Raw genomic sequence first — 25,048 nt, 5'->3', positions numbered from 1 at the left:
GTTCTTCTGCTGAATTGTAGTACCCAAGTGCATGTATTATTATCCCAAGTAGATTGTAAATTTTACAAGAAAAAAATTCAATTTTTCATCTGAAGTGGCAAACTGGCTGGTCTTGGGCTGGATTTGGCCTGCAGGCATGTTTATCTGCCCTGAAGTATTGGCTCACACAGTGATTTGCAAGATGTTCTGAATCAGTTTGTGAATATTTAAAAATTTGGAAACTTTACCTGAAAATCTGGGTGTCTGGTTTCCATAACAAATCAGAATGCCTGGTCACACACCAGAAGAACATTGTACCATGTTTTCATACACACACACACACACACACACACACACATATATATATCTCCTATTGGATTTGTTTCCCTTAGAGAACTTTGACTAATATGCTCTTCATTCAAAACTATCCATTGCTATTACCCTGGTTCAAGCCATCATCATCTCTCTCCTGGTTGTTACAATTGCTGCATACTTGGAATTCCAGCTGCAGCCTATTTTCCAAGGAGCAGCCAGAGGAGAGACCCTTTAAAATCATAAGTCAGTCACATGACTCCTTTATTTAGTGTCCTCCATTGGCTCCCATCTCACACAATGTACAAGCTGAAGCCTTTAGATGGCCTTCAAAGTCCTACACAACCTGGCTTCTTGCTGCCTTCACTGACCTCGTCTCTATATCCGGTCCTGCCTCACTAGACTCTGACCACACTCACTTTTCCTTTAGCTTTCTAGGCAAGTTCCAGCCTTAGTTCTTTTGTACCTGCTGCTCTCTTGTCTGGAAAGCTCTTTGTTCTTGCTAATTCATCCGAGCTACCCATAAGCAGAAGAGCACTGATTTCCTGCATCTCAAGAAAAGCAATGACTTTTTCCAAAATGAACCATTTATTTCAGATTTGCCAAAATGTGTGTCTCAACCAACTGCCTCAGGGTGTCATCTCTGACAGATGGCCTGGGGTTCCTTCCATTGGTTGGTCTTGATCATTTACAATTTCTGACCTCTGTTGCTGCACCTGTATAGAAATGGTGTGCAGCCAAGTCAAGGAGAAATGTTAAGTCTGAGCATTCATCATCATGTGCAAATTAGACCATGGTTTCTCTTCACTGATCCCCACATACCTCCCAAAGTTCTGAATGGCTGCTTTCTAAAGGAACCCTTGCCTTTTTATCCTAGGCCCAAGAAAACATCCTAATTCATACTTAAAACACTGTGCTTGGGTGAGGGGAAAAGACATGAGACACATTATGGGAAGCGGAAACTTTAAACAGATGTGTGCAAGGAAAACATCCTCCATGGCAGTTCTGTGATCAGAGAGACCCTGTGTCCCTGCATTCCTGGCCCCATCCCAGCCCTCCTCTCCCGGGCCCTCCGTAAGTGCTCAGCTAGCTCCAGAGGGCTCAGCATCAGATCACCAAATCCTTCCTCATTGTAGTCATGGAAAGAGCCTGAATATTAGAAAAGAGAAGCTCCTGGGCTGTGGAATCAACTAGACCTGGTTCAAGCCCTGAATCTGACAATATAAATGGTGGGGCCTTGGGCAATTATATTTGCGTTAGCTTTCTCACTTATAAAATAGAGATGATAATGCTAATATTATGGGGCTGTTATGGGATTTAAATGAAATAGTGTATGATAAGTGCCTGACCTATAGTGAACACTCAGTCACTAGGAGTCAAGACAGGTAAGCACTGAAATTGAAGCCAGACTTCAGAGACATGGCCCTGTCACCTGGGGCTGAGCTGGGATGTGCAGTGGACACCCCTGATCACTCCAGTGAGACTGACCCCTAGGCTATCCTTCACACTCTCATCCCAGTACTCCTGCCAGAATATAACCTTGACCAGGCCACCTCCCTCCTTAAAGTGCTGGTGAGACTAATCGCAAGTTCAGCCTCCAAGCAGCCTGCAAGTCAGGACCCTTGCCTTCCCTAGGCCACACCTCCTCACTCTTGGGACCACTCACCACCAACCTTTGCTTTGGGCATTAAGGAAACAGTAAGTACTTAATGATCCTTGAGCTAGGTTGTTGGATCAGTCACGCCTCTAACATTGTTGGCATTCAGCTATATTTTCTCCGTCTCCTTTAAGAGATGTCATGGGAGGTTTTCTGAAATTCAGCCATAGTGTATCAACTGCATCCCCCTGCTCTGCTCCTTATCCAAAATGGAAAAGAGTTTGGTCTGGTGTGACCCATTTTTTGTGCATACTTGTGGCCTTAACATACTTGATCCTCCATCCTCTTATCTGTAAGATGCTGGGCTACATCAGGAGATTTCCTGGATTCCTTCTGACCAAGACTTTGGGAGCCAGGGCTGGGCGTTGGCTTACTGATGCTGCTGGGGGTGCAGTAAGATGCTGCGCCCACAGGTCCAGCTTCACCCAGATAGCCAAGGGAGGTGTTTGCACAGAGAGGATGGGTGGGGAGCCCATTCCCAGTAGCAGGCAAGTTAGTGTGGGCCAAGCCAGTCAGGGAGGGAGCAAGAACAGCAGCAGCCTTGATTCCTCCTCCCCCCGCAGCCCCCCCACCCCATCCACCCCCACAAGAACCTAACTGTGTATCTCAATCCTAGAATGTGTGGAATGTGCCACAGCCTGATAGGCATGAAGCAATCTGTAGAGAGGCAGGGAGGAGCTCCGCTCCCCAGTCAGAGGCCTGACAGTGCAAGGACTACGGGTCCTGAGGGCTGGGCTGCCCCTCCCATCCTCCCCGGGCCTGCTGCCGCAGCCAGGATATCAAAGGCTGCATTGTGCATTGAGCGGGACTTGGTCCCTCGTGTGCCAGGGAGGAGGCGGGAGGAGGGACACCGCTGGGAGGCTGTCCCCTCCCAGTGCTCCTCTGGCTGGTGTTCCCAGGGGCCTTGGCCCGGGGAGGATGGTGCACACATGGGTGGCTGCTTCTGCATCCCTTGGGAGCCGAGTCTGTCCTGGGGGCCAGGTGAGTTTCCTGGGGGGCCCCGGCCTGTGGCTTGGCTGAGGTGGTGGGTCCAGTGAAGGCTTAGGGATCTGCTGGGTTGGGGGAGCTATTCTTCTAAAGATGGGGAGATGGTTGTACTTTCTGGCTTCTTCTTCTCCCTTCCTCACTTAGTATTTGTCATTCTGGCTTTGTGAAAAGGGAGTGAAGCCTGGGAAGCATCTACTTTTCCTGAAGAAAGAGGCTTTGAGCTTGCTCTAGGAGGAGGAGAGAGTGCTGCTTTTGGCTGCCATTCCCAGGGTGTGACTAAGCCCTTCCTTCCTTTCTTCCCAAGATTCCCTAGTTCAGGAAGAAAGCTCAGGCAGTTAGTTCCTCTGGGGCCCAGGAGCGGTCAAAAACTTGGCCTAAGCCACTCAACCCTATTTTTGTCAGGGTTAATGTTACTGGAGAAAAACAGGCAGTTTCCTGCCTCCTACCTGTTATAGTGTGATTTTTCTTTCTTTCTTTTTTTTTTTTTTTACGTCAAATTGAGGTCACAGAGTTGTTGCTCTAACAATCGTCAAGTCATCTGAGACTTGACACAGGGTGACCAACCTTGCCGGTTTCACCGGGACCCAGGGCTTTCCCAGGATGCATTCAGTGCTAAAACCGGGACAGTCCCAGGCAAACTGGGGTTGTTGGTCACCTTAATGCAAGCTCCTCGCTTCTTTTCACAGCAAGACCAAGGTGAGGCCCTGTGGTCTCATGTATGGCATTTATCAGGATGAGTGGTGGCTTTGGGGGAGGACTTGTTTGGGAGACAGAAGAGCATTACACCAAGAAATCATTCCTAACCCTTGTTAGGATCCCGTATCTTCCTGGAGCACTGCCATGTTTCCTTGGAGGGGGAGCCCAGGAGAACCTCTAGCTAAGGCCTTCTACTCTCTGAGAGATGACTTCCCCCTGTAGGCTTGTGACCTGGGCTCGACAACATGGAAGGCACTAGAGGTTCCTAAAGCGAATCTGAAGCAGCCACGTTCTGCTTCCTCTGCTTGAAGTCTCAGCCTAGGCACCTTGGTACCTCCAGCAGGGAGAGACTCCCAGACTAAGCCACCCTAGACTTTACAAGCAAGCAAATGCCCTTGGCACAAAGGCATGACCTTCAGCTAGGAAACAAATCTGGAAGAAAGCTTCTCCAGATTTCTAAGATGTATATACTTTTCAGACCCTCCCCCTAAATCCTGTTGTCATTGCACCCCATGGGAGCAGACGTTGCATGGGGGCTGTGGGAACATGAAGGACCACCGGTCTGTAAGGCAGGGACCTGGGTTCTAGATCTGACACAGCCTACCTCCTCTTAGGCAGGCATCCTCACAGTTAATCACCTGGCCTTTGAGGCCAGAGTGTCTGGATTTGATCTTAGTTCTTTGATTTGGCTTGAGCAATTTATTTAACCTTTCTGTGTTTCAGTTTCCTCACCTGTAGATTTTATGATATAATTATGCCTTCCTCATAGGGTTGTGGTAGGGATTAAGTCTACATGTGAAACAGTTAAAACAACCTGGCACACAGTTAATTAAGCACAATAAATAAAACAAGGCACATTAATCACATCTCTATGACCCTAGCATATCATGCTCTCTCTCTAGGTCTCCCTTTTCTCATCTATAAAATGAGGGGGTTAACTCAGCCTGTGAAGGTATCTTAGGGAGCTCTGCTCCTAGTCCCTGACACCCAGCTTCAGCTGGAGCAGCTCTGCTCCTGTTTGACATCCTGTTGTTCAACCCAAGATTTCATGTAAAAGAATTCTGCAGCTCAAAACCAACCAACCAGCCAACCAACCAACATTGAAGAAAACATCCTCAAAGTTCTTATAATACTATCATTCAATTACCTTATTGTTTCACCAGATTTTTGCTGTTGAATTGGTTGGCATCCTGGATTCACTTTTTCACCAGGAGTCAGCCTGATATTTGTTTCTACTGAGGCTTTTCATGCCACCTCCCCAAACTATTTTCTGTACTTGTCAGGGGATTTCCCTAGGGAGGATGATATGGTGTCATAGGTCTGAGGCCAGCTGTTGTAAACATCCCCTTCTAGGTTCCCCCATTTACCCTAAAGAAATGGAACAAAGTATGAGACACATGCTGGAGTGACCTAATAGTGTGTGACTTTGGGCAAGTCTCATATTCTTCGAACCTCAGTTTTCCTGTCTGTAAAATGAATCTAATGATAGTATCTATCACACGGAGCTTTTGTGAAGATTAAATCAGATAATTCATCTCATGGGTTTAGCACAGTGTCTGGCTTCTGATAAACCCTCAGTAATTGTGGGCTGTTTTATTGTCAGCTAATAGGGACCACTCCCACATCCCTTCTTCCTATTCCTTACTCCACTGGAGTAGGAGTCTGTGCTCCTGCTTCTTTGGCTGCTTCAGTCATTGTGTTTCAGTGGGAGTAAACAGTGAGGACCAACAGTCCTCAGGGGTTAGGGAGGCAGGAAAGGAGAAGGCTTGACAGTACTAAGCCCTGGACAGCTGCCCAGCTGGTTTGCCTTCCTGTGACACAATGACAAACACTGTCCCTGACACCCCCCAGGTGTGCTGCATTCTCACACATGGACTCTGCCTGCAGCATCTGTTTCCGTGATGTTTCTTACTTACTCACATAAATCTCCTGATTGCATGTGGGCAGGGGGTGGGTTTCTAGTAACTGTCATGATTTCTGGCTTCTGGACCCCTGGAAATTCTTGCCACTGTTAAACTACAGTTGCTCACTTAGGATCACAGAGCAAGTCATGTCAAGATTTGTTGGTCTAAAAGCTTCTAGCACTGCCCCCTTATCTTTCAACACTATCTTGAAGACATCTGGCAGACTTACACCCTTAAACAGAGGATGTGGGAGAGATACATTTGCCTACATTGATTGCTGTTGTTTGTAACTTTCCTTTCAACCTTTTTGGTAAATATGAATCATCGGTAAAATTATAGGAGATGGGGGGGTGAATGCTGACAATAGTAAACGATGCTTCACATTTGAGCTTTAAAAAACTCGTGAGGCGCTTTGAACATACTGATAATAGAGACTATGAGAACAATATGCAAATTTCTACTTTTTGTCGTATTAGCTTCAGAACTTTCTTTCTTTCTTTTACTTTTCGAAAAAATAAAAGATTACAGATACAATTAGGGTCCCCTGGTAGTTCTTCCCAATCTCACTACCTACTCTCCCTCCCCCAAATTAATCACATTCATGAATTGAGTGGTTTTGTGCTTTTATTACATATTTGTGTACTCGTATCATTGCAAAGAATTTATTTTGAAGATTTTTAAACTTAAAATGATATCATTATGCAAACTGCTTTTTTTGTTTTGCTCAACATTATGATTTAAGATATATTCATGTAGATAAATGTAGCAGTAATTCTAATTTGGTGTTTGTTCCAACAAGGACAATGTGGGTTTACATCATAAAAATTGATGGTTGTATGCTTGTCAGGTCAAAGAAAAAAAATGTGGGTGGAGAAAAAAAGAATGCAGGGAAATGTTTACTGTTTAGTTATCTTCTTAAAGTTGGGAGTGGTGGTGGATGGGTGGGATCAAGGAGAGACTGAGAGAGGAGAAACAGGAGTGAATTCTCATTTCCAGCAAGTTTCTGTGAGTGAAATATTTCCCAAGTTGGAAACCTTACATCTCAGCGTTCTGAGGTTGGGTTTATGTAGTGGAACTGGCAAGGTCTGCACCCAACGATCTGGATGGCCTCTGACTCTATTGCTGACTTGCTGTGTGACCCCGGTAAAATCATTACTCCTCTCTGGGGCCTTAGTTTCTCAACAGTAAAATTAGGAGTGGAACTCAACGGTCTTTTATTCCCTTCAAATATTCGTTTTCTGTAATTATTGTCTCTCCTCATCTTTATCTCTCATATTTAAAATGTCAAGATGCCTTCCCTTTTCTAACTTTAAAATATAGTGTCATTCACTTTATTCCCTGACTTCTCATTTACCAAGATCACAGTCCATATTCTCACACTCACACCCGTGGACTGCCATACAATTTTTCAGCTCTTCTCCTTGCTTCTCCTCCTTGCCTCTCTCTGTCCTTCCTGTGCTATCCCAGGTAGAATTTCCACTTTTGCTTTGCCACGCCTATGCGCAAGAATGTTTCATAGCTCCAAATTTATTGCTTGCTATATCCAATCTAAATTCCTCTGCCTTCCTTAAAATACTCTCCCTATCCTGACTCTACCATATTTATCCATTTTAGCCCCATGACCACTCACCTCTCCAGTATGTCCTCTGTCAGCTCATGTGCATGTAAAGTTAATTCACCCCTATCCTGCTGAGCTCTTTACCAGTAATCCTGCTTTTCTATCACCTATATAAATCGACCAACAAAATAAAGAGGAAGCCATAGACTGGGGGATAATATTTGTAAACCACATATCTGACACTTGTATCCAGAATATTTTAAAAAATCTTATAACTCAGTAATGAGAAGGTAAACAACCCAATTAAAATGTACAGACACTTTCATTCAGAAAATACAGGGATGGAAAATAAGCATGTGAAAAAATATTCAACATCATTAGTTATTAGGGAAGTATAAATTAAAACAATGAGATAAAACTGCAAACCTACTAGAATGGCTACAGTTAAGAAGACTGATACTATCAAGTGTTGATGTGGATGTGGAGCAACAGGAACCTTCACACATTGCTGATGAAAATGCAAAATGGTACAGCCATTTTGGAAAGCAGTTTGGCAGTTGTTTTTTTTATTTTTCTGTGCCAAAGTCAATTTTATATTATTTTTTTAGTATCTTTATTGGAGTATAATTACTTTACAATGTTGTCTTAGTTTCTGTTGTATAACAAAGTGAATCAGCTATATGTATACATATATCCCCATATCCCCTCCCTCTTGCATCTCCCTCCCACCCTCCCTATCCCACCCCTCTAGGTGGTCATAAAGCACTGAGCTGATCTCACTGTGCTATGCAGCTTCTTCCCACTAGCTATCTATTTTCCATTTGGTAGGGTGTATATGTCAATGCTACTCTCTCATTTTGTCCCAGCTTACTCTTCTCCCTCCCTGTGTCCTCAAGTCCATTCTCTACATCTGCATCTTTATTCCTGTCCTGCCCCTAGGTTCATCAGAACCTTTTTTTTTTTTTTTTTAGATTCCATATATATGTGTTAGCATACGGTGTTTGTTTTTCTCTTTCTGAGTTACTTCACTCTGTATGACAGACTCTAGCTTCATCCACCTCACTAAAAATAACTCAATTTCGTTTCTTTTTATGGCTGAGTAATATTCCATTGTATATATGTGCCACATCTTCTTTATCCATTCGTCTGTCGATGGACACTTAGGTTGCTTCCATGTCCTGGCTATTGTAATAGGGCTGCAATGAACATTGTGGTACATGTCTCTTTTTGAATTATGGTTTTCTCAGGGTATATGCCCAGTAGTGGGATTGCTGGGTCGTATGGTAGTTCTATTTTTAGTTTTTTAAGGAACCTCCATACTGTTCTCCATAGTGGCTGTATCAATTTACATTCCCACCAACAGTGCAAGAGGGTTCCCTTTTCTCCACACCCTCTCCAGCATTCATTGTTTGTAGATTTTTTGATGATGGCCATTCTGACCGGTGTGAGGTGCTATCTCATTGTGGTTTTGATTTGCATTTCTCTAATGATTAGCGATGTTGAGCATCCTTTCATGTGTTTGTTGGCAATCTGTATGTCTTCTTTGGAGAAAGGTCTATTTAGGTCTAGTTTGGCAGTTTTTAAATAAATCTCTGTGTTTTTTTGAATTGAGTGTTAGTATCTTTCTCTGACCAATAATAATAATAAAAATAAAACTAGCTTCCAGAAAGTAATTTATTGATTCATAAATGAAAAGTTCAGGGGTTGTTTGTTTCAGGTATGCCTGGGTCAAAATATTCAAATGATATTATCTGGAAGTTATCTTTCCTAAGCTCTGTTTGTACTGGGTTGGCCTCAACCTCAGGCAAACTTTCTCCCTGTGGTGGGCCCCACAGCTCCAGACTGTCATATTCACAGCTTCAAGTGCAGTGGAAAGGAATCTTTTCCTGAAGAGGTCTAAGGGGAGTCCTAGGACCAGTTCTCATCGGCTTAACTTTGGTCATCTGGCCACGGTACAGCATAACCTGACTGGCTTACACTTGAGTCATGTGTCCACTTTTGGAGCTAGGGATGGAGTCAGCCCCATCTGAATGACATAGACTAGGTTTACATGGGTCACATGGCTAATGAGGAAGCCAGGGATTGAGTCCAGAACTACCTGATTGCAGATTTTTTTTCCTAGCCACTTTTCTACCTGCCTCTATTTTTAGAAAACAAAGCATGTCCATTACAGAATATTTGGAAAGTAGACAAAAGTATAGAAAAAATGGTTAAAAGTGACCCAGCAATATCTATCATGGACCTTTTGGTTTATTTCCTTTGTCATTTTAAAAAAATCATACATTTTTCCTAAAGTACTTTATTCTATGATAGTTTATTTCCAGTTTTATTGAGATGTAATTGACATTCAGCACTGTACAAATTTAAGGTGTACAGCATGATGATTTGAACTACTGATTACCACAATAAGTTTAGTGGACATCCATCATTTCCTACAGATATAAAATTAAAGAAAAGGAAAAAATTTTTTTCCTTGTGATTTGGGCCCTCTCTCTTTTTTTCTTGATGAATCTGGCTAAAGGTTTATCAATTTTGTTTATTTTTTCAAAGAACAAGCTCTTAGTTTATTGTTTTTTCAGTTTCTATTTCATTCATTTCTGCTTTGATCTTTATGATTTCTTTCCTTCTACTAATTTTGGGTTGTGTTTGTTCTTCTTTTTCTAGTTCCTTTAGGTATAAGGCTAGGTTATTTGTGATTTTTCTTGTTTCTCAAGGTAGGCTTGTATTGCTATAAACTTGCCTCTTAGAACTGCTTTAGCTGTGTCCCATAGATTTTGGATCATTGTGTTTTAGTTTTCATTTGTCTCCAGATATTTTTTGATTTCTTCTTTGATTTCTTCAGTGATCCACTGGTTGTTTAGTAGCATACTGTTTAGCCTCCATGTGTTTGTGCTCTTTGCAGGTTTTTATTTCTTGTAGTTGATTTCTAGTCTTACAGTGTTGTGGTCAGAGAAGATGCTTGATAGAATTTCAATTTTCATAAATTTCCTGAGACTTGTTTTTTGGCCTAGCATGTGATCTATCCTAGAGAATGTTCCATGTGTACTTGAAAAGAATGTGTATTCTGCTGATTTTGGATGGACTGTTCTATATAAACCTACTAAGTTCATCTGGTCTAATGTATCATTTAAGCCCAGTATTTCTGTATTGATTTTGTCTAGATGATTTGTCTATTATTGAAATAAGTGGGGTGTCAAAGCCCCCTAGTAATATTGGGTTACTGTCATTTCTCCCTTTATGTCTGTTAATACTTGCTTTATGTATTTAAGTGCTCCACTGTCAGATGCATATATATTTACAATTTTTATATCTCCTGTTGGATTGATCCCTTGTTAATTATGTAGTGCCTTTCTTTGTCTCTTGTTACGGTGTTTGCTTTTTAAAGTTATTTTGTCTGATATAAGTTTTGCTACTGCGGCTTCCTTTTCATTTCCATTTGTATGGAATATCTTTTTCCATTCCCTCATTTTCAGTCTGTTTGTGTTTTTAGATCTGAAGTGAATCTCCTGTAGGCAGCATATATGTATGGGTCTTGTTTTTGTATCCATTCAGCCACTCTATGTCTTTTGATTGGAACATTCAGTCTATTTACATTTAAAGTAATTATTGATTGGTATATACTTATTGCCATTTTGTTAATTGTTTTTGGAGTTCTTTTTTGTTTCTTTCTTCTTCTTTTGTTCCTTTCTCTTGTGATTTGATGACTATCTTTAGTACTATGTTTGTGTTTGTATCTCTTTTTTGTGTGTGTATCTATTGTAGATTTTTGGTTTATGGTTACCATGAGGCATTTATACACACACACACACACATATAACTTTTGTACTGTGTATTCTTTACTTATTGTGGCTACAGATGATTTTACTACTTTTTTCTTTTAACCTTCCTACTAGCTTTATATGTAGTTGAGTTACTACTTTTACTGCATGTTTGCCTTTACTAATGAGCTTTTTTCTTTCGTAATTTTCATGTTTCTAGTTGTGGCCTTTTCTTGTTTGCTTGGAGAAGTCCCTTTAAAATTTCTTGTAAAGCTTGGTGGTGCTGAACTCTTTTAGCTTTTGTCTGTAAAACTTTTTTTTTTTATATATAGTTGAGTTTTTTCCTTTTTTTTTAAAATTTATTTACTTATTTTTGGCTGTGTTGGGTCTTCGTTTCTGTGTGAGGGCTTTCTCTAGTTGCGGCAAGTGGGGGCCACTCTTCATCGCGGTGCGCGGGCCTCTCACTGTCGTGGCCTCTCCCGTTGCGGAGCACAGGCTCCAGACGTGCAGGCTCAGTAGTTGTGGCTCACGGGCTTAGTTGCTCTGCGGCATGTGGGATCTTCCCAGACCAGGGCTCGAACCCGTGTCCCCTGCATTGGCAGGCAGATTCTTAACCACTGCGCCACCAGGGAAGCCTGTCTGTAAAACTTTTGATCTCTCCATCAAATCTGAATGAAAGCCTTTCCAGGTTGAGTATTCTTGGTTGTAGGTTTTTCCTTTTCATCACTTTAAATGTATTGTGCCAGCCCCTTCTGACCTTCAGAGTTTCTGCTGAAAAGTCAGTTGATAGCCTTATGGGACTTTCCTTGTATGTAATTTGTTGTTTTTCTCTTGCCCTTTTAATATTCTCCCTTTATCTGTGATTTCCAACATTTTAATTACAACGTGTCTTGGTGTGGTTCTCTTTGGGTTGATTCTGTTTGGGACTCTCTGTGATTCCTGGATCTAGATGTCTGTTTGCTTTCCCAGGTTAAAAAGGTTTCAGCTATTATGTTCCCTGCTCCCTTCTCTCTCTCTCTTCTCCTTCTGGGACCCCTTTAACATGAATGTTAGTATGCTTGATGTTGTCCTAGAGGTCTCTTAAACTGTCTTCATTAATTTTCATTCCTTTTTCTTTTTGTTTTCAGCTTGAGTGATTTCCACTACTCTGCCTTCCAGCTCACTGATCTCTTCCTCTATGTCATATAATCCACTGTTGATTCCTTCTAGTGTATTTTTTATATCAGTTATTGTATTCTTCATCTCTGTTTGGTTCTTTATATTTTCTAACCCTTTGTTAAAAACTTCTAACTTCTCACTCTGTTCATCCAATTTTCTCCTGAGTTCTTGAACATCTTTATGATCCTTACCTTGAACTCTTTATTAGTAGATTGCTTATCTCCACTTCACTTAGTTCTTCTTCTGGGGTTTTATCTTGTTCCTTCATTTGGAATATATTCTTCTGTTGCCTCATTTTGCCCAATTTGCTTTTTTAAAAGAAATTCTATGCATTTGATAGGTTAACTACATTTCCCAACCTTGGAGTAGTGGCCTTCTGTAGGAGATGTCCTATGTGTCCCAGCAGTGCACTCCTCTCTGGTCACCAGAGCTATATGATCTAGGGGTGCCCCCTATGTGGGTTGCATGGGTTCTTCTGTTGTGGCAGGCTGACTACTGGGGTAGTCTGGTAGGTATGGCTGGCCCCAGTCTGGTTGGTTGCCAGGTCACAGGTAGGCACAGCTGGGTAATCTGAGGCAGCTGGCTGTGGAGCCCCAGTGGTGCTGGGGTTAGTGCTGGTGGGTGGAGCTGGGTTCTGGGTGGGTGATTGCAGGGTCAGGGGTCTTGGATCTATTGTTAGCCTGCTGTTGAGCAGGGTTGGTTCCTTACATTGCTGACTGCAGGATCTGGGGTGTCCCTAAGCTAGTGTTGGCCCACTGGTGAGAAGAGCTTGGTCCTCTGATGGCTGGCTGAGGGGCCCAAGGTATTTCAGAGCTGGTGTCAGCCTGCTAGATGGTGGGGCCATGGCCTGGAGGGTCCCAGTGCTGGTGCTGACTTTCTGGTGGGCAAGGCTGGGTCCCATGGGGTCCTGGGCCTGGTGCTGACCTGCTAGTGCATGGGCTGGGTCCTGACATGGCAGGCTGCAGGGCTATAGTGGTGCTGTGGTTGATGTCTGCCAGATGGTGGGTATGGTCGGAGCCCAGGGGATCCCAGGGCTGGTACTTGCCCATGGGTTGGTAAGGCTGGGTACTGGGGCTAGTGCTGGACCACTGGTGGGCAGAGCTGGGTCCTGGGGTCTCTGGCTGCAGGGCCTGGGGATCCTGCAGCTGGAGTCAGCCCTGTGGTAGACAGGGCCAGGTCCTGGGGTGGCTATGAGCTCAAGGGGTCTTACGGCCGCCAGCCTGCCAATGGGTGGGGCTGTGTCCTTGCCTGGCCTGTTGCATGGCCTGAGACATCACAGTACTGGTACTGACAGGCTGCTGGTGGGGCCAGGTCCAGCACTAATAAGCTAGAGGGAAATTCCAAAATGGTGCTTGCCAGTACCAGTGTCCTCATGATAGAACAAGATCCCAAAAATGGCTGTCCCCATTGTCCATGTCCCCATGGTGAGTTCCAGTTGCCTCCTACCTCTCCGGGAGGCTCTCCAAGATAATCAGGTAGGTCTGATTCAGGCTCCTTCCAAGCGGTAGCCTCTTTCCTGGGTCCCAGAGAATGTGAGATTTTGTGTGTGCCCTTTAAGAGTGGAGTCTCTATTTCCTTCAGACCTCTGGGACTCCTGAAAATAAGCCCCACTGGCCTTCAAAGCCAAATGTTCTGGGGGTTTGCTTTCTGGTGCAGGACCCCTGGGCTGGGGAGTCCAGTGTGAGCTTGGACCCCTTACTCCTTGGGGAGAACCTCTGTAATTGTAATTATCCTCCTGTTTGTGGGTTGCCCACCTTGGGGTATGGAACTTGACGAGACCATGCCTCTGCTCCTCCTACCTGTCTTACTGTGTCTTGTTTCTTCTTTATATCTTTAGTTGTAGAAGATTTTTTTGCTAGTCTTCTGGTCTTTCTCATAAATAGTTGCTCTGTAAATAGTTCTAATTTTGGTGTGCCTGTGAGAGGAGGTGAGCTCAGGGTCTTCCTACTCCACCATCTTGGCCACTCCCTGATATGATAGTTCCGTGTTGTGGTCTCTGGTTCTTTTTCAAGGCCCAGCTCAAGTCTTCAAATCTTTCATGCTGAAATATAATTCCATGTTTAAAAGAGCTCTGTAAACTGTAAATCCCTGTGCAACTATTAACTGTTCTTCACATTATAGAGCTCCCTCTGATTTTCCAGATTCTTCACTGTTTCTCAAGAAGGTGTCTTCTGGCTCATGGGTCCCAGAACAATTGGTGAATTAGCTCTTTCTACTCTAGAGAGTCTCACACTATAGAGAACATCAGAAATCCTCAAAGTGCTAGGTGAAAATACATGTCTCCAGACTCTACCCCTAGATATTCTCAAGGGAGTAAGTGAGAAGGCTCCAGGAATATTTTAAAATTCATCTTTTTATTGAAATTTATCATTCATACAGAATTGTACATGAAATTATATGTACACAGCTGGTGAATTTTCACAAGGTGAATATATCCGACTATGCTGCTTCCTGTGGCTGTAATTCATTACTTCTCATTGATATATTGTATTTAATTGTATATGTCATCATTTATTTATCCATTCTAGTGTAGATGGACATTTGAGTCGTTGCCAGGTTTGGGCTGTTATGAATTACTACTGCTCTGAGTATTTTAGTAGATATATTCTTGTGACCACATGTATGTATTATTTGGGATAATAGTGGAGTGGAACTGCTGAATCTTATGCATATGTACCTATGCATATGTTCAGCTTGAAGTGATACTGTCAAACAGTTTTCCAAAGTGAAAATTTTCAAAATTTATTCTCACACTTGCAGTATATGAGAGTTCTGGTTGCTGTGTATCCTTACAAACACTTGGCTTTACCTGTTTTTTTCATTTTTGCCAATCTGTGTAGAGGTGTTCCACTGTGGTTTTAATTTTCATTTCCCTGATGAACTTGAGAAAATTTTCATAAATCTACTGGCTGTTTGGATATTATCTTTGGTGAAATGCCTATTCAAGGTTTTGCCCATTTTTCTAGTGGGTTACCCATCTATTTCTTAAATATTTTTAGCATTCTTTATATATTCTGGATTTAAATTCTCTGATGAATACACATATTGTCTATAGTTTCTTCTATTCTGTCTCCTTTTTCGCTCTCTTAATTACATCTTTTGACTAACAGAAGATTTGCTTTTAATGTACAGTAAGTCCCCTACATACGAATGAGTTCTGTCCTGAAAGCAAGTTTGTAAGTCTAATTTGTTCGTAAGTCCAACAAAGTTAGCCTAGGTACCCAACTAACACAATCAGCTATATAGTACTGTACTGTTATAGGTTAATAATACTTTTCACAAAAATAATACATAAAAAACAAACACAAAAAATAAAGAAACCATTTTTAATCTTACAGTACAGTACCTTGAAAAGTACAGTAGTACAGTACAACAGCTGGCATACAGGGGCTGGCATCGAGTGAACAGGCAAGAAGAGTTACTGACTGGAGGAGAGGGAGGAGGTGGGAGATGGTAGAGCTGAAGGATCGTCAGCAATAGGAGACAGAAGGCAAGCTGCAATTTCACTCACACCTGACATTGATGGCACAGCTTCTGGTTCCTTGCTGGATTCAATTCTGTCTATCCTCTTGAAAAAATGATCCAGTGATGTCTGGGTAGTAGCTCCTCTTTTCTCATCCTAGATGACACAGTACCACTGGATTGCATTCTAAACAGCTGCTGCAACCTTCGTGTACCGTTCTACGTTCGGGTCCTGTGCCTCAAAAACTAACACTGCCTCCTCAAATAAAGAAAAGCCCCTTGCCATTTCCTGCATTGTGAAACTCTTTGGTTCTTCAGTTACTTCTTTTTCCTCTTGTATCTCTTTGTACTTTCTCTGGGCACGTTCGCATGTTTGAAAGTTCACAACTTGAAGATTCATATGTAGGGCATTTACCGTATTCCAATCTATCCATGATGTCTTTTGTGGGTAGTACTTTTTCCATTCTGTTTAGGAAATTGCTGGCTACCCCAAGTCATGCAAACACTCTTCTTTTACTCCAAGTTTTTTTTGGTACAGGTATCTTTTAAAAAACAAGCAACTAAATAATTCTGATGCAGACTATCCACAAATCACATTCTGCAAAACTGCGATTTTCTGCTCTAAACCTCACGTGTCCTTTAAGAGCTGTGCGCCCTACCCTCTCCCCCAAACCAGGGTCACCATCATGAACTTCCTTCTTCAAGGTAGGCTCATGCCACAGGCCCTCATGGTCCTCAGGCCATTGTCTCTTCTCATGGAGCCTTACAACAGGGACAGACTCACAAAGTTTGCCAGGGCTGGGTGTAAATACGTGAGCTGGCAGTTTGGGGACCGTGATAGCCAGAGGACAAATGCCCCATAGTGGTGGCAGCGAGCACTCAGTCCCAGCTGACTGTTGCCAGATAAGCATGAGGGTCCCAGACTATAGTTTTTCCAGTTTTCAAAGCAAAGCCAAGCATCTGGGTTATGTAAAACATCCTGATTTCTAAATGATGTAGAGCAATTTAAACCTTAAAAATTCACTGTGCGGTAGCAGAAACTAACACACCATTGTAAAGCAATTATACTCCAATAAAGATGTTAAAAAAAAAACAAAAAAAACCCCAACAGCTTGTTAAAATAATTCTTAAATTCCTTTAGCCTCTCCCAATATTTTACTTTTCCTCAATTGCTTGTGTTTCTTCAACCTAGTATAAAATCCTTTAGGTTTTCCCCCTTCTTTAGATCTTCATTTCCTCATGTGGACTTTCACATTATATAAGACATATGTTAAATAAAATCTCTCTGTTTTTCTCCTGTTTAAAAAAAAAAAATTCACTGTGCAGGGGGAAAAAAAGAAAAGAAAAAAGAAAAATGTTTGTGGGTTTTCTGTGGCCTGCGGCCTCTGGTGTACCAGTTTTCAAACTCTGTCCTAGTGTAAGGAAGCAGGCTGCCACTCCAAGTGCGATCCTGGGACCAGCAGGATGGTCACCCGGGAGCACGTTAGAAATGAAGAACCTCAGGCTTCCGTCTACTGAGGCAGAATCTGCAATTTATCAATAGCCCCAGGTGATTCATACACTCATTAAAGTGTGAAAACTTTATGTAGATGTATGGTTCTTTTTTTTAAAAAATTTTTTAATTTAATTTAATTTTTTTATACAGCAGGTTCTGATTAGTCATCCATTGTATACACATCAGTGTATACATGTCAATCCCAATCTCCCAATTCATCCTACCAGATGTATGGTTCTTAATACTGGCTCAAATCAGAATCATTTGCGGAACTTAAGAAAAATACCTGTATCGATGTGGTGTTGTCTAGCTCTTCCCGGCCGGGCCCAAGTCGCGCCTGACGAGGGACGGACGTTCATGGCGAACAGGACTGCTCTTGTTTAAGGCAGTGGTGCGGAACCCCGCTGGACCTCGGTCTCCTGCCCCATGCCTCAGAGCGGGCGCCAGGCGGACCGCGCCCACTTACGCAGCCGACACTCTAGCCTCTCCTTCTCGCAGGGTCTCGCGAGGCGTCCCAGAGCTCACCACGCGCCCCCCGTCGGTGCGTGAGCGTCCCGCCTACTCCCTGCGGTGCCCCTGGCTGGCTCCAGGCGTCCCTCAGGTGGCGTCACTTCCGGTTCTCAGTGAGCCCCTCGGGTCCCCCCTCTGGTGGTGAGTCTGGTGAGCAGCTCTCTCGGGGAGTCCAGGTGATAAGGGAGGCACGCCGGTGTCCCTCGTAGGGGCAGGTGCCTTGTGGGGGTCATCCTCATATGTGCAGGGGGACTGACTTGGCCGTGTGTTCCCTCTTCGCCGGGGTTGCACGCGGGAGTGTGAGCTATCGTGACCGGCCGGGAAGAGCCCCCCCCCCCCGCCCCGCAGCAGAGAACTGGCATCTCCCGAAGTGCGTCCGTGGGCCTGATAGGGAGACGATGGGTGGGGGACTGGGGGACGACGCGCCCTGGGTTGGAAAGCCTTCTCTAGCGATCCGAGAGGGAGCGTTGGGGCGCCGGACCTCCCTGCCGCCGCCCCTCCAAAGTGCGCTGTAGCCCCCGCAGCGTGTGTGGGCAGAACCCCTCGCCTTCTGGTGAGTGGTGGGCTGGCCCCGCCGTGAGGCCACGCGCCGCTCTTTAGGGGAGGGGGGAAGAAAAAAAGAAAAATACCCATGACTGGGCAGCACTATGAACGATGTAAATCAGCATTTCTGGAGATGAGGCCTAGGCACTGATATTTTTTAAAAGCATCCTGGGGGATTTGAATAGGCAGCCAGGGTTGAGAAACACTAATTTACATCAAGCCCTCACTTATGACTGGGAAATGTGAAATCTCAAAAAATGGACGGATGAAGTATCTTGACCAATGTTACCTAACTAATGTTATCGGAGAATCTGATTTGTGCAAACTCATATCTCATGATTCCCAAGCCAGAGCCTTTTTGCTGTAGTTACTTCTGGTTCCTGGAGGCAGAACGACAAAATGATCCTGGTAGACTGTGCCTCATTGCTGCCAGCTTCCTAGCTAAGCTGCCTAACTTTCAGCACTGACCCCTAACAAGATTTGCTAGATGAAGAGCTGTGAGCTAATGGGCCTGTCCTTCAGCCCATTCAAGCCAAAATCCATTTCATTCCCTGTTCATTACCCAAAAAAGTGCTAACTGTTCCTGCTATGAAGACATGGAAGATCCTCAGCTTGGGTCTCAAAGTCCCACTGTATAGGCACAGAAGAAGGCAAAGACTTCTGGCAGCAATTTGAGGATTTGGGGTCAGCATTAACCAGCAGTGATTGGATGGAGTGTGATTACTTCATCTGTTATCACTCTTGGGCTGCATCAACAGAAACACAGGTCCAGAATGCAAACGTGGTAGGTCTGCTTGAGTTTGATCCACCAACATTTTACAATTGAAGAAGCTGGATGGTTAGATGAATGACTGACAAATGGTGGTTGAGCCAAGATTCCTAATCCCTATTTCCAGTATCAGGTAATGCTTATAATCTTCTGACCCCATGGTGGAGTCCTTGAGCAGTGTCATGTTCAAAAGAACAGAGTAACCAACAGTAATGTGTTAAGAACTTGAGTTCTCTTGTTGTATTTTGAGGATACCATGAAGGAGGCCCACATCCCATATCAATACTTGTGAATTTCCCTTCTATTCGTTTTTACCTGCTGCCTTGTGCTTTATTGCTGTACTCTTCTTCTCTTTTCAACCCCATGCCATCAAAATAGCCTCCTCCTTAACACTAGTCTATGCTATGATTTTCTTTCCTCTCCTTTTCACTCCAATTTTACAGCTGCAAAGACAGGAACACTTTAGAGAGCTGGGGAAGAAAGAAGTCCCATACAGGACTCTGTATAGTGGGTAGACAGAAGGGCAGTCTGGGGACAATCATACATTTCAGGGCCATTACAACCATGCCCCATCCACCTCCCTTATGATGCTATTCTCACTTGCTCTGCTCCAGCACTTCCATTATCCATCTTGCTGTAGTCAGATCTATAATGACCTTGTAGGCTCAGCATATATTGAACACCTTCAGTATACTAGGCCATGGGACTCAGTCTGAGCTGTAGGTGGGAAATTTTTTTTTTAAATAAAGTGGGGACACCCAGGCTGCTGTAGGATTGAGATAGTATGCTTTAGTTGAATACTAAATAATTATTAGGCAATGGTGATAACAATTAGAGTTCTTCTAGGCCACCAGCCCTGGAGAAAAAAATGATCACTTGATAAAAGCTTGCAATCCTTGCTTATAGCTTTCTTATATTCTCTCAAATGATCTTTCATTTGATCTCCTCCAGGTAAAGGAACTTCTTCCAAGGATCCAACCATATCCAGTGAGATTATATCCTCATCTGAAAACAAGGAAAAATGTTTCCTGCCACAGAATATGACTCCAGGTATCTAAACCCCAAAGACAAAACCTATTTAAAAAATATTTTCCATGTAGAATATTACAGTAATCCCCTTATCAGTCCCATCTGCAAACTCCCTCCCTCTGATCCTTTCTAGGCACCACCATCAAATACATCTTTGTAAGCATGACCTTGACTATGATATTCACTTGCTCACAAATCTTCCAATGCTCTCCATTGCCTGTAAGATTAAGCTAAGCCGTCTCAAGCTAACACTCAGAGTTCTTCACAATCTGGCACATATCAGGAGCTCCATGCGTATTTGCTGTGTTAAATAAAGTATATCATCAAATAGCTTTTAAGGTGCTGAAGGGCAGGGGTAATTTTTTGAATTATTAAGTATTCTACATAGTACCTAAAAGAGTTTTTTGTACATAATTGGTGCTCAGAAAATGTTTGGTAAATAAATACATGAATAATTGAATAGGTCCATGGAGGTCATGTTTGTATTCTGTATACTACCAAAAATAGTACCTTATACAGAGTTGGTGAAATAAATAAGTGAATAAAGGGTTGAGTATGTGGGGTGAGATTGGCTGAGCAGAAGGATGTCTGTCTGAATCTTTCAGAAGGAGAAAAAGATTTTGAAATTAAAGTGGAAAAAATCTTTTTCTCAGTACATATCTTTCACAGTGTTCCCCTTAAGAGACTTCAGTGAAGCTGGCAAAGAGAGAACCATCCTCAGAGATAGAGCTACACCTGGGCTGAACCTTGTGCTGGAAACTCTGAGGATAAACCTGTAGAAGATACAGTTTCTGTTATCCAGTAACAGGGACCACTTTTGAGGACAAATCACATGCCAAGCACATGCTAAGTCATCCCTGCATCTACTTCTCATCCTCACATGCTCACCTCTAGAAGGTGGCACCACACTCTGCATTTCAAAGATGGCAAACAGGGACTCAGAGAGGGAGGTGACTTCCCTAGTGCTGCACAGTTAATACGTGATGAGAAAGGCATTCAATCCCTGGTCCTTGTTTGTAACCAGGGTGTTTCGTTGCCTCCCAAACATGTACTTTTATCCAGCATACAAAATCGAGATTTGTGAAAAAAGATTTGCATTATGAATGTTTTGAAAGATATACACTATGTAAACAGTGTAATGTCATGCAAGATTCTTTCTTTTCCCAATTTCAAATTCTGTCAGACTTCTTGGTTGACAATGAGAAAAACCTTGCCCTCTGTTTTTTGGTGTTGCATCAGTCTGCTTATCTGTCTGTCAGCTTGGGCCATCCCTGAAAATGCTGAATCACTCACCATCTGTTGTCTCATGAACACAGTGGAGTCAGCATTTTGTCTTATCAGTGCATGAAGGCAAGTGAACAAAGGGTACATGTAGGTGAAGCTTAACCACCTGAACCTGTCCGTCTTTCAGCATTTTCTGCCATGATGCTGTTTTCAGGAAGGTCATAATATGAGAAGGGGAGACTCAACTCCAACTGCCAACCTTTTCTTTATGAATAAGAGTCCCAGACAGAATCAATCAGTTACATTATCATGACTAAACCACCGGTTTTCAGAAGGATTAAAAAAATGACAAAATGTACTTCATACTAAGACTAGAGTGAACTTGATTTATTTCCCTGTCCAAAGAGGGCACTGTAGGATCACACAGTGGCCCAGAGATGCTGCTCTGAGTATCAGCTCTCACTGGTTGAGATCCACAAGCAGTTTGCTTATTTAAATCCAGGTCTTTTGAGTTCCATAACCATGGATTCAAGTACATAGCAAGGAGAGTCACATTGAAGGGGCTGTCACTTATCAGGAGCTTTTCCTGGGCAGATTCTGGAGGGGAGTTTAGATCAGGCTTTGAAAGGACAGGAGGTTTGGTGAACAGAAATCACAGAATCAATTAGTGTCAAGGTTAATTACATTGTAACAAGATGGGGGCCACTAGCAGTAACTGCTGGAGCACTGGGGTGGGGGGTTGAAAGGGGCAAAAGCTAATGCTCTTGTGTGTATTGAACATTTAGTATGCACCCAGCACTGAACAAAATGCTTTATGCACATAATCTCATTTAGTAAGCCTCTTAAAAACCCTGTGGGATAGTACTCTAAAAGCTATCTTACTAATTAGAAAAGTCAAGCATAGAGAGGTAATTAACTGCTGAGGGTGGTGCAGTTAACAAAGGCAGAGCCGAGCCTCGAGTCCAGGTCTGTGTGGCTCCTCCTCCCTGGGCTTTACCTCCTCCTAGAGATCAGTGGTCAGTGAGGCTACCAGACGGACGTTGGACCTGGACTGCCGAAGATGGAGGGCTTGCATGAGATTAGAACACAGGCCAGGGAGGAATGGAGTGGAACAAACATCCACCCGAAGCTCTCACCGATGTCAGGTCAGCTGGGCATGTCGTATCCGAGCTGGCCTGCAGCCACAGCATTTCCACGACTTCTTGGTTAAAGACAGGAAGACAGAAATGCAGGCTGCCTGTGTTCTCAGGCCAGCATGATAGGGGCCGTCTCTGATGTGCTCAGGAATTTGCAGAAGCCCTGGCAAGTTAGGACTAGAAGACAGACCTCTGTGCTTATCTAGTTGCTGCCTTGAAGGTTCATTGTGTTTGATAATTATTAATGCGATTGCTACTTATTGTCTGAAGAAGACACATGGCAAAGTGCAGTTATAAGATGAACCTCTTCAGTGTGGCCTTTCCCAGCAACACTATCCACTCTCCAACAGCTCCATCACTCTGTCTCTTTACCCTATTAACATTTTTTTTTTTTCATAGCACTTTTCTCCATCTGCAATTACTGTGTTCATGGAATTGGTTACTTGCCAAGAATACAAGCTCCATGAGCACAGGACCTTGTCTATTTTGTTTCCTGCTGTATCTCAGCACCTAAAACAGCCTCTGTTCACAGTATTGAATGAATGTGCATTTTGAAGATATTAAAGATAGACTTTAATATATTAGCCGCTTACCCTGACAAACAACAAATCCATTATCAGAAAGAAGCAGGTTAGAGGAAATGCATGTGTATATGTATAATGCATGTAGTATATAATATCTATTACATATGATAAATTTGACATATAAATATACTTCCATAAATATGGATAAATTAGTATTCTTTGGAAACTTTCACGAATCATCCACAGGAGGAAATATATGTTCTAGCTGGTTCTGTGTGGCACTGTTCCCTCAGTGCCAGGCAGAGCCAGAATATACTCTGTACAAACAGAAATAACCAACCCAACTGCAGCAACTCCTGTGATTCCAGAACATTCTGGGCCTCAGCATTTTTTTCTTCTGGGGGAGGAAAGTTTAAAGAATGTGCTCAGAGAATTGTTAAGATCACTTGTAATCTCTGATGAGAACATCAATTTAGGGATTGGGTGTGGGAGACATTGGGGGTTATCTAATTCTTTCTTCCCTATTTCTGCATTTCCATCCTGATCTTTCTCACTCTGTTCTCTTTAAGATCTGACGCTCTCCTTCAGTGTGAAGAGCCGCTCCAGGAGGTGTGTAAATGGCCCCTTGCAAGAAGCAGCCAGGAGGCGGCTCTGGGCGCTGGAGAATGAGGACCAGGAGGTGCGTGCATTGTTTAAGGTGAGCTTCGCAGAGCAGTGCAACCTTGTGTCCACCTTGTGTCTGTCCACAACAGACTCTCCAACACCTAGGACAGTGCTAGGAACAAAGTCGGCCCTCAAGAAAACATCTGACTGACTGAATGAACAAAAATGTACACATTCTCTGCTCAGCAGGAATGGGTCAAGCCTTGGAGTCAGAGTCAGAGAAGACTTCATTTAAAATCTGCCACTCTTAATTTTTTTGACCTTAAGCAAGTTATTTAACCTCTGTAGAATGGGAATCGTTATAATACCTACCTCATAAAGTATACTTTTTAAAAAATGTGGTGAATTTGACTTTTTAAAATTGTGATAAAATATACATAACATTTTCAGTTTTAATAATTTTTACTGAACAAGTCAGTGATATTAAATGCATTCACATTATTGTGTAACCATCACCACTGTCCATTCCAGAATTTCTCATCATACCAAACTAAAACACTGTACCCACTAAACAATAACTCCCCTCTATCCCCTTTCCTCAGCCACTGGTAACCACTGGTAAGTGTACTTTTTTTAAGTACCAAAATTGCTAATCAAAAATTAATAGCTATAAATATTAGAATGAGAGGAGGAAAAGGCAATAAAATAAACCAATTTCTCATCTTTCATAGTAGGTAGATAATATCTTCAAGTGCTAAACCAAGGAAGAAGGGTATGACTAAATTATTTATACTTTAGGAGGTACTTACTAGGAGAACTAAAGTCAGAAATGGTTAAAATTTGTTGCAACTAGAGGTGGGGGAGAGAGAACATTGCTTTACATAATAAACTAGTATGTTCTAGTTATTTTACAGTTTCTGTATGAATTGATACAAATTAAAAAGAGAAACATACTCTATTAATCTGTCATGTAACAAAAAATATAGTGTTTGGTTTGTTGGGAGGAGTAAATGAGATAGTATCTGTAGAGAGCTTGGTGTTGTGCTTGGGTGGTGGGATGTGCTCCAGAAATAGTAGATATGTTATAAATAGCAGAGTCGTTTTGTTTTTAAATCTCCAGAATTCAGGAACTTGGAGGCATTAGCTACTAACGGGCACCATAGAGTTTCTTTTAATTTGAGTCGCTTTTGACACAGGCAAGAGCTGGGTTTGGTTGTGCAAACTGGCCTGCAGGGCTGAGTCTTGAGTGGGCAGGCTTGTGGGCCAAAGCTGAGGCCTGGAGTCAGTTAGATCTGAGATCCAGTTTGGGCGTCACAGCTCCCTTGACTTACCCTGTCTGCACCCTGGCATCCTTGAGTATAAAACAGGGACAATGCCATTTTCTATTAAATGTGAGGTGCCATTTGATTATAAACACACTATTTTAAGAAAGAAAATAAATGCTGCCAATTATTTATGATGCCACACTTCCTCTTCTTTTATTTCAGAAATGGTGAAATGTGATAAAAGTGCATCTTAGAATGGGTTAACTCCTATAATTACACTCTTTCATAGGGTTATTGTAAAAGTTAAATGAGGCATTGCTCATCAAACTCTAGCTGAAGAGCCTGGCATGTAGTAAATTCCTTGTAAATCAGTTTTTACTTAGGACCCTCTTCCCTGACTATCAGCATCTACATCCTCCAAGGATCCGGGGCCTCCTGGGGCCTGGTATGGGAGAACCCCAGAGTTCTGACTTTGCAGA

General features: G+C 42.8%; 1 protein-coding gene across 1 annotated transcript in view; it reads left to right on the top strand.

The window, feature by feature from the left end:
- The first annotated feature begins 2,802 nt into the window (after positions 1-2,802).
- SH3TC2 (SH3 domain and tetratricopeptide repeats 2) overlaps positions 2,803-25,048 on the top strand; it is a 62,484-nt gene continuing 40,238 nt past the window's right edge. The window contains exons 1-3 of the mRNA XM_036847720.1: positions 2,803-2,929; positions 19,740-19,838; positions 23,271-23,398. Of these exons, the coding sequence (XP_036703615.1) occupies positions 2,878-2,929; positions 19,740-19,838; positions 23,271-23,398 (279 nt within the window). The 5' untranslated portion in view covers positions 2,803-2,877. The remainder of the gene's footprint in view (positions 2,930-19,739; positions 19,839-23,270; positions 23,399-25,048) is intronic.

The sequence above is a fragment of the Balaenoptera musculus genome, chromosome 3, assembly GCF_009873245.2.
Source record: "Balaenoptera musculus isolate JJ_BM4_2016_0621 chromosome 3, mBalMus1.pri.v3, whole genome shotgun sequence".
Taxonomy (NCBI): domain Eukaryota; kingdom Metazoa; phylum Chordata; class Mammalia; order Artiodactyla; family Balaenopteridae; genus Balaenoptera; species Balaenoptera musculus.
Note: the sequence above shows the minus strand (reverse complement) of the source record. Positions and strands in the feature narration are given on the sequence as shown.